Genomic DNA, 15,585 nt, shown 5'->3' on the forward strand with positions numbered 1-15,585 from the left:
TTTGAAATAGATTTTTCTTTTTGTAGGCAAATGCAGAAGTTATTGTCACCCCAAATCCCTGCTCAAAAAGCCTCTGGGATTCTTCTGTTGGATTTTGGATTATTGCTGAAAATAAACTCTCTGCAAACAAACATTTATGATCCTTCCACATTTTGCTCAGCAAGATAATCTTCACAAATGAACACCTTGTATGATCTTTGAGGTCTAAATGCAATTGCCAGGAGTAAAAAGCTAACGTCAGGCTATAAACAAGTTACACTACAGTCACATGACTAAACATCCCTAATGCCATATTCAGTGTGGTGATGTTCTGATGTCTCATTTAGCCACTTGAAGCTGCCTTTTTAATTAAAGGCTTTAAAATTCACAGTGGGGTCCTTACTACTGTTTTGGGGTTTTTTTCATAGAACAAAACGTGAAAGTCTCTTTTGTGTTAAAGGGATAGTGCACCCAAAAATGAAAGTTCAGCCATTATCTACTCACCCATATGCCGAGGGAGGCTCAGGTGAAGTTTTAGAGTCCTCACATCACTTGCGGAGATCCAAGGGGAGAGGAGGTAGCAACACAACTCCACCTAATGGAGGCTGACGGCGCCCCAGATTCAAACGTCCAAAAAAGTTGTTTGGAAAAACGTCATTTGAACTCTTTTAGCCTCATTGTAGCCTGTAGCTCTAACTGCTTCTGTGTACACCAAGCTCACATGTGCCCGCTTGCACGTGAGACCAGCGAAAGCACGTGAACGCACATGAACATGGTGCCCATGTCTCACGATCTCGCCTAAGCGCACACACGTGAGTGCGGTGCCCAGAGAGGCAGTCAGAGCTGCAGGCTACAATGAGGCTAAAAACAGAGTTCAAATGACGTTTTTCCAAACAACTTTTTATGTCGGGGCTTCAGGACACTTGGATCACTACGGACGAGCAGTATGGAGATATTTTGTGGTTTCCATTATGTGTTTTTGGACGTTTGAATCTGGGGCGCCGTCAGCCTCCATTAGGTGGAGTTGTGTTGCTACCTCCTCTCCCCTTGGATCTCTGCAAGTGATGTGAGGACTCTAAAACTTCACCTGAGCCTCCCTCGGCATATGGGTGAGTAGATAACGGCTGAATTTTCATTTTTGGGTGCAAAATCCCTTTAACCACAGACCTTATTTCAGGCATCTAACCAAAAACCCAATCAAAAACCAACTGACTTTGAGACAAGGGAACCAGGAATGCAAAACTGTTATCTCATTTTTGGGTTTTAGGACTCATTTCTGGGGCACTCTGTTTGACACATGCTGGGGTGGGCTCCAACTTATATTAGAGAATACAGAAGACCGCAGGATCATGGACAGTTTGTTTGCTACTGGGCTGACGGGGAAGTGGGAACAGGTGTGCAGGTGGGCGGGGAGGTCAGGGGTCCGTTTCACAAAGCAGGTTTAGTGAAAACTCAGAGTCTGTTAACCCTGAAATGAGGGAAACTCTGAGTTTTCCGTTTCAAAAAGGGAGGTAACTCAAACCAGAGAAAGAGGGGTAACTCTAGCCTGTTTCAGAGAGAGAGGTAACTTAAGCTCTCGGTCAGTTACCGTAGTGACAGACTCTATGAACCTAACCTGGTCGGGACCAGGTTTTTCTCAGTGAACCTCGAGTTTCTCTCTGTCTCCGCCCTCTTTCAGAGCCACACACTCCATTTGATTTCCTCATTCATTCAGTCAGCAGGCGAGTTTTGGCGTAGCCTACTTCTGCCGTCTGTCTTTTAAAAAAATCATTTAAAAAAATCAGAGTCAGTATATTAGAAGTCCATCAGGCACAGTAGGCGGCGACTTTTTTCACTAACATGGCATGTCCTTTTGATAACGATCCCGTGGATGAAGGAGCAGCATTACTGCGCAGAGAATTAAATATTCGAGATGGTTATCAGACCGCGCATAGATGTTCTGGCATTTCCACACAATTATGTTTTTGAGCGGTACCGTTTCACGTCACAGTCCATCATCTACATACACAACCTAATCCGTCCTTACATTTGCAACATTACCAATCGTAGTCATGCTCTCACATCCCAGCAGATATTGTGTGTTGCGCTCATAGACTGTATAAAAATGCGCTGTGTTTCTTTGCAAATGGAAGTTTTTTGTACAATGTCGGAGATGCTGAGCACTTGACTAAGGCAACTGTATGCAGGGCAGTCAGAAAAGTGTGCTCGTTTTACAGGCATCTGCCTTCTTTCTGTTGGCTGAGTAGAAGTCTGTGTTAGTTTAAATAGGCTTAATTATTTAACAGAACATGATACAGATGAGAAGACATTTATGTGTGTGAAAACAGTATTATGTTGGGGATAAAACAACTGCACAGTCAAACAGCCACTTAATATTTACTTTACAATGTAAAACATGATCAAAATGAGGCACCCCCATGAGATTATGCCGAGGTCTTACCTGTTTGAACAATGTTTTTATATTTCATCCTAAACTGCTGCCAAGTGCGCTTCTCCCCCGCGGGATTGCACCTAAATGAAATAAATTAATAGGCTACCATTCAAGACCCGAGCAGCAATGTTCTCCCACGCTGTCTCCCTCTCTTTTGCAGCTGCAGCGGTGTTGCACTTCTTTTTGAAAAAGTATGCAAACTCGCCGTATGAGTGCATTAAGATTTCTAATTCTAGTGGGGTGAAAAACGCAGTCCTCTTCCGCGTTGCCATGGTGACTCGTCGAATCGGGGCTCCATTGATGCTGGCTTTTTATAGTTGTGGTGCACGCGCTTAACTCCAAGTGAAACTACTCCGAGTTGATTAAACTGATTCAAATCAGCTGTTCTGGAACTGGAAACTCAGAGTTTCCTATCTCAAAGTAGATCAACTCAGAGTTCAGGATTAGACTCAGAGTTTGTTGAACCTGCTTTGTGAAACGGACCCCAGGTGAGGGAAGATGGCAGGAACACAAAGGTTACTGCAGGGCAGGTGAGAGGAAACTTGGATGCGTCTGGCATTGTGACAGTAAAGATACAAAACTATTTTAAAACTCTGAATGCATGTTGACCAAACATCAACAAGATACATATGAAATAATCTCGAGGAAGACTCAAATATGGAGTTACACAGTACATGTGAGCACAGAAAGGTTCACAGGTGTTAAACACAACCAGGCTTCATGATACTAGAAGATGACACTAACAGAAAGATATGTGTGTATATATATATATATATATATATATATATACCATAATTTAGGCCACACACACACACACACACACACACACACACACACGTACATAGAGGTGGAACAGGAAGCTCCAGACAGGCAAACAAACCAGACGCAGACAGTCGGTCCATTAGCTTTCAGTGTAACTATTAGCAGCTTTCTGCAGTTTTCAGTCTCCTCTCCAGAAATAGCTGTTTGTGTCAGACAGACTGTTAGCTGTTAGCTCTAATGATGCATCAGGCCGGCTGTTGGGCTCACACACTTTACTTTCTGTGTATAAATCTGCAGAGCCTGCTACTCAAATATCAGGAAACAAACAAAATGCTCATGTATTAAAAAGGTAGTGTGGAACTGCTGCATTAACATTAGCTTGGGCGCTAACAGAAGTTGGCTGAGTGAGTTCGTAGTTTGCTCATGGATGTATAAGGTGCCATACATGTAGGCCATGTTTTTTGTGCTCTCGAATATTTTGTTTTCAATATAGAAAAAATGGAGGAGTGACACTGTCATACACTTAGCAACCTCAGACGCAGCCTGCCTCCGTGCTCTTGAAAGTTGTCACAGAAACGGCACAAGAGTAGGGCCCAGTGCCCGACTTAGCGTTGTCTAGGCGGTCAAAGACATGGCATGTGTACGGCCGCTTTGGGGAATTGGACGCAGCGTTGAACGCATTGCCACATTTATTCCTATCAAAAAGTTGCTCAGTGGTGTATGACGCCAAAATGGTTCAAGTGCAGTGTATAAATCTACCTGAAAGATCTGGGGATGATCAGCGCTAGATTTATGTTGTGTTTACATTGGGCAACAATTTGTGCATGTTAATTACATGTAAAGTCAATGTAAAGATGCGATTAGACGCAAATTTCTGCTGGGTGCAACCATGGACGCGATGCAAAATATGATGTGACAGGAAATGTGCAAATTAAGCGGCGCAAATGAAGTGAGACAGTGTTGAAAAATCTGAAATTCAGCAACCAATTCAAGCCGTGATAGCCAATCAGCATTGAAATCCTCCGGGGACATATGACATAAATTTACTCATTGATTCAGCAATTTCACCCACGTCAACACAAAATATTGTAGTGTTCAAACTCATGCAAGTAACGCAACACAAAAATTCACATCCTGTTTGGTGTGAGCACAGCATTACACTGGTTGAGCATTCAGCCGGCTGAATGGCTAACTCCCGTGTTAGCACTCTGTTAACTTGAATCAGGATAAAATGATTTAATTGTTTGGCTCATCTAGACTAAATGTTTTTGGACTGAATGGATCAAATCCCAATAATGAAACAAGTCAGTTCACGGGGTTGTGTGTGCTCAGAAAAACTTATTGGGCATTTAGCAATTAATGATAGCAAGCGAGCTAATTGTATTGTGACTCTTAAAGTTGGTTTTAATTTTTTTTCAAAATCCCACAAAACAAGACCTTCCATTGCTAATGAGCTAACATTTGTCAGCAAGAGAGCTTACGTTAGTTGGCACATTAGCTTAGTAGCCAACCAGCAGCATAGAACTATATTAAAAAAACTGTCCAAAATTCAGTGAAATAGTTATTCTTAAGTTTCATTTATGTGTGTCAATTGCAGAAATAAATCCAGGACGTGTTTAGAACAAAGACTGAAGCGGGGGGAGATTAGCCTAGCATGATCAGAAGAGAGAAAAATGAATCTGAAAATTGGGTGGAATTAAGTAATCTTCATGGTGATGATCATGGTGATAACAAAAATGGCAGACTTATAATGCCTGAAGGTTATGCTAACAATAGCTAACAAGCTAAGTGTATTCTCCAAACCCCCCAAAACAAAGACTTCAGTTGCTTATGAGAGAATATTTGCTAGCTAGATAGCTAACATTATCTTACTAGCCAACCAGCAACCGGAGCAAACATGTGATTAACTTAATTATTTTTGATTAATGTAGAACACAATGCTTTGTTTCTTCAGACAACAGGGCTGTTATTTTAATGTAGAGCGTCAGACGAACTGTCCAAAATGTGGTGAAATGACATCATTTGTCAGTTTTAGCTCTGAGTGTCCACTACAGAAAAAAAAAAAATAGTCCAGGATGTGTTTAGCCTAGCTTAGCACAAAGACTGGAAGCAGGGGGATTACTAGCCTAGCATAATCAAAAGAGAAAAATAAATCTAAAAATTAGCTGGAATTGAGTAATCTTTAGCCAAAGTGATAGCATTAAGAACAAAACAGGACAGTTATGCTAACAACAGCTAGAAAGCTAATTGTATTCTGACTCCTCAAGTCTATTTTTCTTGAACCCCAGCTGGAGAGCTAACATTATCTAATTGGTACATTAGCTTGCCAGCTAACCAGCAGCTGAGGGCTATATCAAAGGACCTGTCCAAAATGTGGTTAAATTCTCATTCTCCAGTTTCCTCTGAGCGTCTGGTACAGAAATAAGTGATTTCCTGGAGGTTTTACCAACACCTGAAACAGTGTCAGTCCACCTACATTAGAATGTGCACCTGAATGAGGAGAGACCGTCTCTAAATCAAAGGGAACCCAAAATAGATGTGAGCTGCAGTTTCAGTGCTGAAGAGCACTGATTCATCACAAGCGGACTGTGAAGCGAGCCAACATATCCCTGATCACTTCCATCTTTCTCCTAAGTGTGTGTGAATCATCCTGTAACGATTGCAGCCAGCAGCTCTTCACTGTCAGCAGCTTCATCACACTCATCCTCCCCCTGTGTTCACATCTAAACAAGATGATTGAATGCAGGGTTAACCATGGCCCGGGGCCAGAAAACTTACTCTGTGTCCACCAGTAATCGCCTGTAGGTGGCCCCCTGTGTCCACTAACTTTATCAAGTCTCTCTTGAGAGTGGGACTGCGTGTCTCGATGAGATTACCTGGCTAAATAAAGGTTAAATAAGTGAAAGTACCTCCAGTCTGAGCTTACGCCAAGGCAGCGTCACAGTACCACAAACATTCTGATTCATTTGCTTCTTTTTAGTTCAACATTCTACAAAGACAGCAAACAGTATTCGTCCCTGTTGAGTCATGGTTCAGGACCAGGGCATCTTGTTGTCCCGGTGACAATAGAAAATGTGTTTGAGAGGAGCACTGGTCTTCCCTGGACACCCCCGGGATGAAAGGACTGCCAACAGTCCAGATGATCTGTTGATGAAATGTTCAGTCCTCATACTTCATACTTCTCCACATATTATCCAGAATTTCTCTCAATCTGCATGTCAACAAAACGACTGATGTGTTTTGCAATGGAAGTGAACTCCTGGCCTTTTCCTTGACACCTCACTTGAGCCAATAGGAGCCTTCCAAATCTGTTGCTATGACCTCGACATTTCAAACCAAAGATCTTAAGAGTGTCAGTGAGGTAAACCACAGGGTAACCAGTAAGAAAAGTCATTTGTCATGTGAAATTTATTTGAAAACACACCTCTGTCCTCACCTGTTTCAGGTGAAGCTGTGTGACTTTGGCTTCGCTCGGATCATTGGCGAGAAGTCGTTCAGGCGTTCGGTGGTTGGCACGCCAGCGTATCTCGCTCCTGAGGTCCTGAGGAACAAAGGCTACAACCGCTCCTTGGACATGTGGTCGGTCGGAGTCATCATCTACGTCAGGTAGGAGACTCATCTAGCTCTTGATTTTTAACTTTTTTGTTCTCGTTTCCAAAATTTGACCGATGAAATCACTACAATATAAAACATACAAAACTATAATCATCGTCATTCCATAATTATTAATCCATACGAAATTACAGGTTTAATCTGCAGTGGAATTTCTGTTTTTGTGTGCTCTGCAGTCTCAGTGGGACGTTCCCTTTCAATGAGGATGAAGACATCAACGATCAGATCCAGAATGCTGCCTTCATGTACCCTCCTCATCCCTGGAAGAAAGTGTCCCAGGAAGGTATGTAACATCGGGGACCACAACCACAGCTGCCGAGTTGATCTTAATTTTAATCAAAAACCCAAGAACAGTGATTAGCCCATATGTTGAACGAATTCTGACATCTAAATTGAGTACTAAATTGCTCATACTCGTTCCCTGGAATCTCGTTCAGACTCGTGTGAACTTGGGCTGCTGTCAGCCCTAGAGTGGTCTCCTCTGGTCTGAATCAGGGACTCATGTTGTTCCAAAGTTGTATAATTGCCTAGAGTTGGTTCGTGTTCTCACGGCAGCATTTTCAAGAGGACCAGATCAAATGCCTTGTGTGAGAAAGCTGCTCTTGATTGGTCAGAATTTCCATGTGGGAAAAATCCAGGAAGTAAAGCAAACGTTGAAGAAGAGTACACTTGCAAGATAAATGTGACACTTTCTAATGTCACAATGGAGGGACAACTACGCAGGTTGATTTTAGCGCTGCTCATCGTGGACTATATTGCTGTCATTGTTCATTTTAGTCAAACAGTCTTGTTGTATGTGAATACTGTGTTCTGAATGTGATCAAAACCAGGATGTCTAAAAACAGTGATAAAAATACACCTGATGTGTCTGTAATACACCTGAGGGTGGCTACAGAGGTCGCTTTGTAATGAAACCATGTATCAGCTGTGCTCTACCAACAAATATAAATAGTGTTAACATCCCCCGTAATGCCATGATGATAGATGAGCGCTTTGTTTCACCTCTCTGTGACTCGGTGGTTATTTTTTGTCCTCAAACATCAGCGCAGGTTATTATTTCCTCCTGCTGCAGTATGATATCCCCAACACATCATTGAAGTCAGTTCCTCTGCTGCCGCGTGACTCATGTTGTTGTCGTCATTGTCTCTAAAAGCGTCCGTCGTGCGTGTTGGCTGGAGTCGTCCTGTTGACTACGAGACAGATTTAAATCAGCCTGACTCACTCGCTCCTCGGCCCGGATCCCCGAAGTGCTCTCAACCTCCCCTCCACCTCCTCATCCCGCCACAGCGACTTCAGCTGCGCTTCAAAATAAATGTTGTAAAAAGTTGTCTTCTGTCAGTCGCAGGAGGATTAAATGTCAGAGAATAAACTGTGAGTGCGTCAACAAATCTGCATTTTCAAAGATCACTTTAAAAGAAGACACTTTAAATGGATTCTGTTATAGAACTCATTTTTTTCCTCTGCCCACAAACGCAATTCAAGTTTCATAATGGTGACACTGGAATAAAGAAGTTATATTGTTTTATCGTCACCATGCTGTGAACGTAGACTGAATATTATGCAGCATCTGTCAGAGAGAGATGCAGCCTGACAGTCTGATGGCAGCGAATTATAATCTGTGTTTCTGACTGTATCATGTGCACTCTGACAGTTGTGTTCAGAGGTACAGATACACTACTTTTTAAATGTTTATCTGCTGCCACAGAGCTTGATGTGGTCCGTCAGATGTCTATTTGCTTGGTCTCGGTTGTAGAAAGTCCTCTTTACCAACAGATAATATTTAGTAGAAAGGGTTTTTGGACATGGAGAACAAAATGTTGTACGATGGTTCAACCAGACTGACAAAAGCTCTGTTTCTACTAAGCTGTCTGGTGCAGTTCAGTCCAGTTGTGGATGGTACTAATAGAACCGTTCCTTACCGTTCCCATTTTTGGTCCCCCCTCAGTTGGGGTACCTAGCACACTAATCTGGTACTAACAGGTTGAGCTAGAAACACTGTACTGGCAGTACTTCCGTACCTGGCTAGCTCTTTTAACCGTCACTACGTGAGCTCGCTGAGCGTTAGCAGAATGACCTTTTGAGAAGCTGTCATGTCACTGGTCCTCAGCAGAGCACAGTGACAACCTCTTCTTGCTCCTTGCCTGTAACGTTACTCCGCTGGTATCGGCCAGCTGCTCCTCTGTCCACATGACTCTTTCCTCCTCTTGATTAAGTTAAGCACTTTGTACTTTTTATTTTTGTCTCTGATCTTTTCTGTTCTACCTTTTCTTTTTTCAACTCCTTTATCCAACTAGTTTTTATTTCCGTTACCGTTACTCTGTGCTTAATTTAATCTAGTTTCCGCCTGACGTCAGGCATTACATGATGGACTGATTCACTTGACAGAATGGGGGGAGGTGAACACGGTCAGTACCACTGATACTCAACAAGATGAAACAGTTTTAGAACACTGCAGAGAAAAGTGTCAGCAGTGTGAACTGGCCGGTCTGAGCTCGACTCAAGTCGGCTGATGGCGTCATGTGCAACTCAGCTGGTCAAATGGCCGGTGGCTAGTTTTAAAGCACGTCACCTGTTTCAACAGCCAATCAGCTTGTAGTGAAGTCCGCTGGTCAAGTCGGTCAATGTGCTTATGCCCCGCCCACACACACACATTCTCACTGACTGATGAATTGGCGCTGGTTATATATATCATTGTGGCGTATTGATTATGAATACAGTCCATCTGATGCTGATTTTGTTTCATCACTGTAGCCAGTATCTCACTATCACTATCCTCATTCAGATTTTAAGAAGCTACAAATTATATTCAGCCACAAAATAAGTCTGAAAAGCTGCAAATCAGAACAGAAGTACAGAGAGTTATTGACTAGAGATGATACGCCGTCTCACGGCGGTCACTTCCTGTCAGCGTTACAGATCAGAAGCACGGAGAGTCGTTGACTAGAGATGATACCCCGTCTCACGGCGGCCACTTCCTGTCAGCGTTACAGATCAGAAGCACGGAGAGCTGTTGACTAGAGATGATACGCCGTCTCACGGCGGTCACTTCCTGTCAGCGTTACAGATCAGAAGCATGGAGAGTCGTTGACTAGAGATGATACGCCGTCTCACGGCGGTCACTTCCTGTCAGCGTTACAGATCAGAAGCACGGAGAGTCGTTGACTAGAGATGATACCCCGTCTCACGGCGGCCACTTCCTGTCAGCGTTACAGATCAGAAGCACGGAGAGCTGTTGACTAGAGATGATACGCCGTCTCACGGCGGCCACTTCCTGTCGACGTTACAGATCAGAAGCACGGAGAGTCGTTGACTAGAGATGATACGCCGTCTCACGGCGGCCACTTCCTGTCGACGTTACAGATCAGAAGCACGGAGAGTCGTTGACTAGAGATGATACGCCGTCTCATGGTGGTCACTTCCTGTCAACGTTACAGATCAGAAGTACAGAGAGTTGTTGACTAGAGATGATACGCCGTCTCATCATGTATCATCACTGGGCTTCACATTATCCACCTTATTTTTCACGGAAACACGGAGGCAAAACAGAACGCAGCCAGCTTCCGTTTTTTTTGTGCGACACTTCCGGTCCAGCACTCTTACCACTGTGTAAATGGGAATCACCTTGTTGTTTACCTTGCTGAGTTTAGCTATATATATATGTATATATCACATTTTTCACGTCACTATATCACCGTTTAGACTAATCTGATGTTTGTAAAGTCTATAAACACAATGACTGAACAAACATTAGTATTTTCTCTGTGTGTAATTAATAACATGGTTATCGTAGATTAGCTGGGCTAACCGTTAGCCGTGTCTGTAATAACTCACTAAACTCACAAAGTGGCCCGTGAAAAAAAAATTTTCTCCAGCGGATGTCTTAGTTACAACATGATTGAGCTAACTGGAGTAGTTTCATGTCATATCCGACATCGGGAGGCTTTTAACAAATGACATCCTGATGTTAGCTTTGCTGCTAGTGTTAATGTTAGCTGTCCCTGTCAGCTGCAGCCACTGATGCTTTCTAGACATTGTGATTTCCCAAAACTGAATAAATACCACACATAGCAACACAAAACTGCTTTGCTAGCTCAATCATGTTGTAACGGCTGGATGGTTGATGCGTACATGCTGATTCAGGTGCTATCAGAGCCGATCCGTGCATCACTATGGCTTAATAATCAACTCAGTCAATTAAAACAACCCGTCCTGTGTTAGGAGTGTATGTCGCCGACAGAAAGAAAGAAAGAAAGAAAGAAAAGGAAAAAAAGATAGAAAAGCAGCGTACACCTCACATATTTATTTCTCACAGTTGCGCACACGTGTGGCTGGCATGCAGAAGCACCGTCTGTGTGTCGAGGGTGCGAGCCGCAGCTTCAGCTGCTCAGGTAGAGAGGCTGTGTAGCCCGGTGTGTTTTTTCGCTGATTCGGTTCTGCAGGTTCTTTGCTGGTACACTGGAGACGGGGATCAAGCAGTTTTGTCTCACTCGGGATAGATTGTGCTTTTTCGGTTCATAGTTTATGATTGACGTGCGATTTGTTCGCGTTTGGAGGGAATAAATTTCCGTTATAACGGAAACATGGGCACAGTTTTCTATACAAAATACACAGACTAACTAACTAACTGATTGACTAACATAAACAACTAAAAATTGAAAAAAAACATGGCTTGCACCGTTAGCTCCGGTAAGGGAAAGCATGAGGGAAAGCGGCTGACCGGAAGTCACACACAAAAAAAGGGAAGTTGATCACTATTTACGTCCGTGTTTGAAAATAAGGTGGATAGGTAGTCCCTTGAAAATTTGGGGACTGTGTAACCTCTTATCAGATGGACTGTTCCAATATCAAGTGGGCTGCAGCCGGCAGGTCTTTCTTTTTTCCTACAATATTTTTGTTTTCAACATTGTTTGCTGTGGCTGTGCAGCCCACAAAGTGGTCCGGCCCATCTGGCATTTACCATTATTACCCGATGGCCAGTCTGAGCCTAGTTGTAGACATGGTCCTCTGAGCTGCTGTAGGACAGACTGACATCGCCATCCTTTGGCCCCACTGCTAAATAAAGAAGTGCAGATTAAAGGTGGGTCATGTGACTCCCCTGTGAAAGAGGAATGAGGGCGGGGATAAAATATCTGAGAGAAAAAAACCCTGAGAAGCAGCGAGAGTCCGGGCAGTTCTTGGAAAGAGAGTGAGACGGACAGATCTGGGGGGGTATTCATGTGCTGGGCCATTCATGTGCATAATGCCAAGCGATGGAGGCCCCCATAGACCTGAGGGGCCCGGGGTCCTCAAGCTGTTCAGACCGCTGACCCCTGAAGAAATGTTAACATCATGTTAGCTTTGCTCATTAGCCCCAACTGGCCCCTCACCACGGGGGGGAGGGGGGCTGACCCTACATCCTCCTCCTCCTCCTCCCCTTATTCATCCCTCCCTCCATTGGGCACTCGCTTTACCTCAAACTTCTCTCGCTTATCACTTCTTCTGTCTTTCTTTTTCTTGTTTCCTCCTTTCTTTATTTTCCTAACTTCCTCGCAGCGATTGACCTGATTAACAACCTGCTGCAAGTGAAGATGAGGAAGAGATACAGCGTCGACAAGACCCTCAGTCACCCCTGGTTACAGGTAAGACAATAAAATAATTTATTCTCCGTCATTTTTGGTGCATTTCTGGCATGTTAAATTACTGTAAAACATAAAGACTTAAAGATAAGTTAAATGACCAAACTTCAATTCTGCAATAACTAAATATTTGTGTTAATACTAAATTTAAAGGCAAGACAAAATGTTGGAAGACAGCTGGGGGATGAAACAGTGGGGTTTTAGCAATAAATACCAGACTAAATAACACGTTCTGCAGTAAAGAGCTCAGTAATAAAGATTAGACTTAAAACAACAAAGATTAAAGACTTAAAGTTAATTAAAAATCAGTGGTTGGTTTGGATCAAGCAAATCAGAGTGGAAAACATACAAATTTAAAAGTGCAACTGTTTTTGATGTGTTCTGTTTTGCATTCATTAATTTGATTTTACATTTTGTTGTTAAAAGGTTTTCAGAAAAGTCTGTGTAAATGTGCCAATTAATTTTACACTTATAGACCCCTGTGGAGCCAACCGCACGATGACGTCACCTCATTACCTGGAGGTGCAGCTGCCTCTCCCCCACAGGGCTGTAGGCTCCATAGGAGTGTTAAAATGTGTTTGTCTTGTTGTGTTATTGGGAGCCAGAATAGAAGGAGTCATGGCTCAAAACCAGCCGCCACTGCCCGTCAACAAAAACAAAGACAACTATGGTTAAATGTGATAAGACCAAAGGACTGGACGGAGGCCATCATCAAAAATGCTCACATGTGCAGCGCACACTTCATATCAGGTTAGGGAAAAAGTATTTCCTGTTGTAGGGATGAATAAGGTTATGTGTATTAAGGGTTATCATGTCCACCTCATCAGAAACTGGGGAGGGATTAAGAGGAAGATTGGATTTCTCCGCAATGCTAACTTTTTAGCACATTAGCTAACGTTAGCTTCCATAGCATGGTCCTCCTTTGTAAGATTGGCTTCCTGTGACATCATCCATCCACTGAGTCGGCCAGTCTGGTCCCGTTGGTCAGTGTTTACTTATTCAAGTAACACTGGCGGTCCCGGAGAGTGAGTGACCTGACATGGTGCGTTGGTAAATTCAGTCTGACGCTCTACACTAAAATGAGAGCCCTGTTGGTGGAAGAAACGCAGCGTTATATTTCTACATGAATGAACCAACGGTTAAGTTAATCACACATTCACTCCGCTCGGCGCTCTGCTGCTCCGTTTCCACAGACAGAGCATCAGTTTGCTACTCGGAGAGTGCGATACTCTGAGTAACCGAATGGTACATTCAGACAGTGTTACAGCGTAACGAATTAATGAACGGTCCAGCTTGTGCCGGAGTGCACTCTGACACAGAATGAGTCTTTCCGAACGTACCCTATTCAGAAAGACACATCAAATTTTTTTTTTCTTAGACTCCTCTGCGTAACACTTGAGGGTGCTCATGTACCACCAGTGGTACGATAGTTTGTGAACCAGTGGTGTATGATGATAAGGCCAGTAAATGTCAAAAAGACTTGCCTAAAGCCCTTTCCTCAGCTGAATCAAAAGGTCAACAGATGAAGGGTTTTGATCGTTGTACAGAATGTGAGCCCTCAAAAAGTTCTGAATTTCATTCATCTTCTAACCACTTCATCCTCTTGAGGGTCGCGGGGGGGGGGGGCTGGAGCCTATCCCAGCTGACATCGGGCGAGAGGTCGCCAGACTATCACAGGGCTGACACATAGAGACAAACAACCATTCATGCTCACATTCACACCTACGGACAATTTAGAGTTACCAATTAACCTGCATGTCTTTGGACATGCATGTCTGTGGGAGGAAGCTGGAGCACCTGGAGGAAACCCACGCTGACATGGGGAGAACATGCAAACTCCGCACAGAAAGGCTCCCACGCCCGGGATCGAACCGGCAACCCTCTTGCTGTGAGGCGAGAGTGCTAACCACCACACCACCGTGCCGCCCAAAGTTCTGAGTTTGTGCTACATAATTAAAATAAACTAACCCTAAACACTGTAATCCTTAGTGTGCCCGAGTAATAAAATAGATTTTTTTAAAAAAATATTAATAATAAACTTAAATTCAAAAACTTTGATGGAATTAAACTATTTACTATCAAACTTCAATTAAAGGCCTAGTCCCTTTTAACTAGCCCGATATGGCTACACATTTTGACAAATAAAGGCCTGTCTCAATTAGAAGCCTGGTCTGATTGCCAAGCAGTTCATTTTCATTATCGTGAAGCTCTTCAGATATATAACCAGGTTGCTAGCTATGTCAAATTATGTGTCCATTCCTTGATTGCCCTGCAAGTTATTCATCATCCTTTAGTCCACAAGGTTCCTCAGATCATGAGTGATATATTATCTGAAGCCTAATTGTTATACAAGTAATATTCATGCTGGTTTAAACAATGGATCTTTGCTGAGCAACAGTTTTGTGTGAAATGAATTAAAGGCCTGTCCCTAATAAAGGCCCATTGATTTCAGTGATTTAAGCAAATAATAGCCCAGGCAATTGAAGTTTTACAGTAAACATGAACAGCTCTGTATGTCTGAGGGTGTGTTTGCCTTCTTCACCAGGACTACCAGATGTGGCTGGACCTGAGGAACCTGGAGTCCCGGATGAACGAGCGCTACATAACCCATGAGAGTGACGACCTGCGCTGGCATCACCACGCCCAGCTCAGCGGCCTCGACTACCCCTCGCACCTCGTCAACGGTCCCCCCCGTGGCGACAGCGGTCAGATAATGGAGCATCATTACAAGGAGCAAGAGGAGGAGCTGGAGACCCTCAGTGAGAGGGTCAGTGAACTCTGAGGATGGAACTCCAACAGGAGACGAGAAACAGCAACTCCAACAAAAGAAAAGTAGAAAATTAATTGAAACGCAAATTTAGATTTAGAATTAAACCCAATAATTGGTTATTTATTATGGATATCAGGGAGTTTAAGGTGTAAACCCACCCTTATTCTATGAAGGCATACTGCATTCACAAAAGAAAAAAATAATTTCATAATAATGACTTAACATCTGAAAATTTCATTGCCTATATCTCATAATTATGAGAAACATATCTTGGCTAGTTAGCTTCAGCACGGAGCTTTGTCTCGTTAACATCCTTGTTTTGTCTGTACAAGGTCGTAATTATGAGGAAAGAATCTTAAAATTATTTCTCATAATTATGAGATCCCTGTTTGTATTGTAAATATTTGATCCCTTCA

General features: G+C 43.2%; 1 protein-coding gene across 1 annotated transcript in view; it reads left to right on the plus strand.

Moving 5' to 3' along the window:
• The window catches only part of prkd1 (protein kinase D1), a 79,247-nt gene extending 63,915 nt beyond the window's left edge, over positions 1-15,332 (plus strand). The window contains exons 18-21 of the mRNA XM_049596164.1: positions 6,618-6,778; positions 6,961-7,067; positions 12,317-12,402; positions 14,945-15,332. Coding sequence (XP_049452121.1) covers positions 6,618-6,778; positions 6,961-7,067; positions 12,317-12,402; positions 14,945-15,181 — 591 coding nt within the window. The 3' untranslated portion in view covers positions 15,182-15,332. The remainder of the gene's footprint in view (positions 1-6,617; positions 6,779-6,960; positions 7,068-12,316; positions 12,403-14,944) is intronic.
• The last annotated feature ends 253 nt before the right edge of the window (positions 15,333-15,585 follow it).

This window comes from Epinephelus fuscoguttatus, linkage group LG14 (genome assembly GCF_011397635.1).
Source record: "Epinephelus fuscoguttatus linkage group LG14, E.fuscoguttatus.final_Chr_v1".
NCBI lineage: Eukaryota > Metazoa > Chordata > Actinopteri > Perciformes > Serranidae > Epinephelus > Epinephelus fuscoguttatus.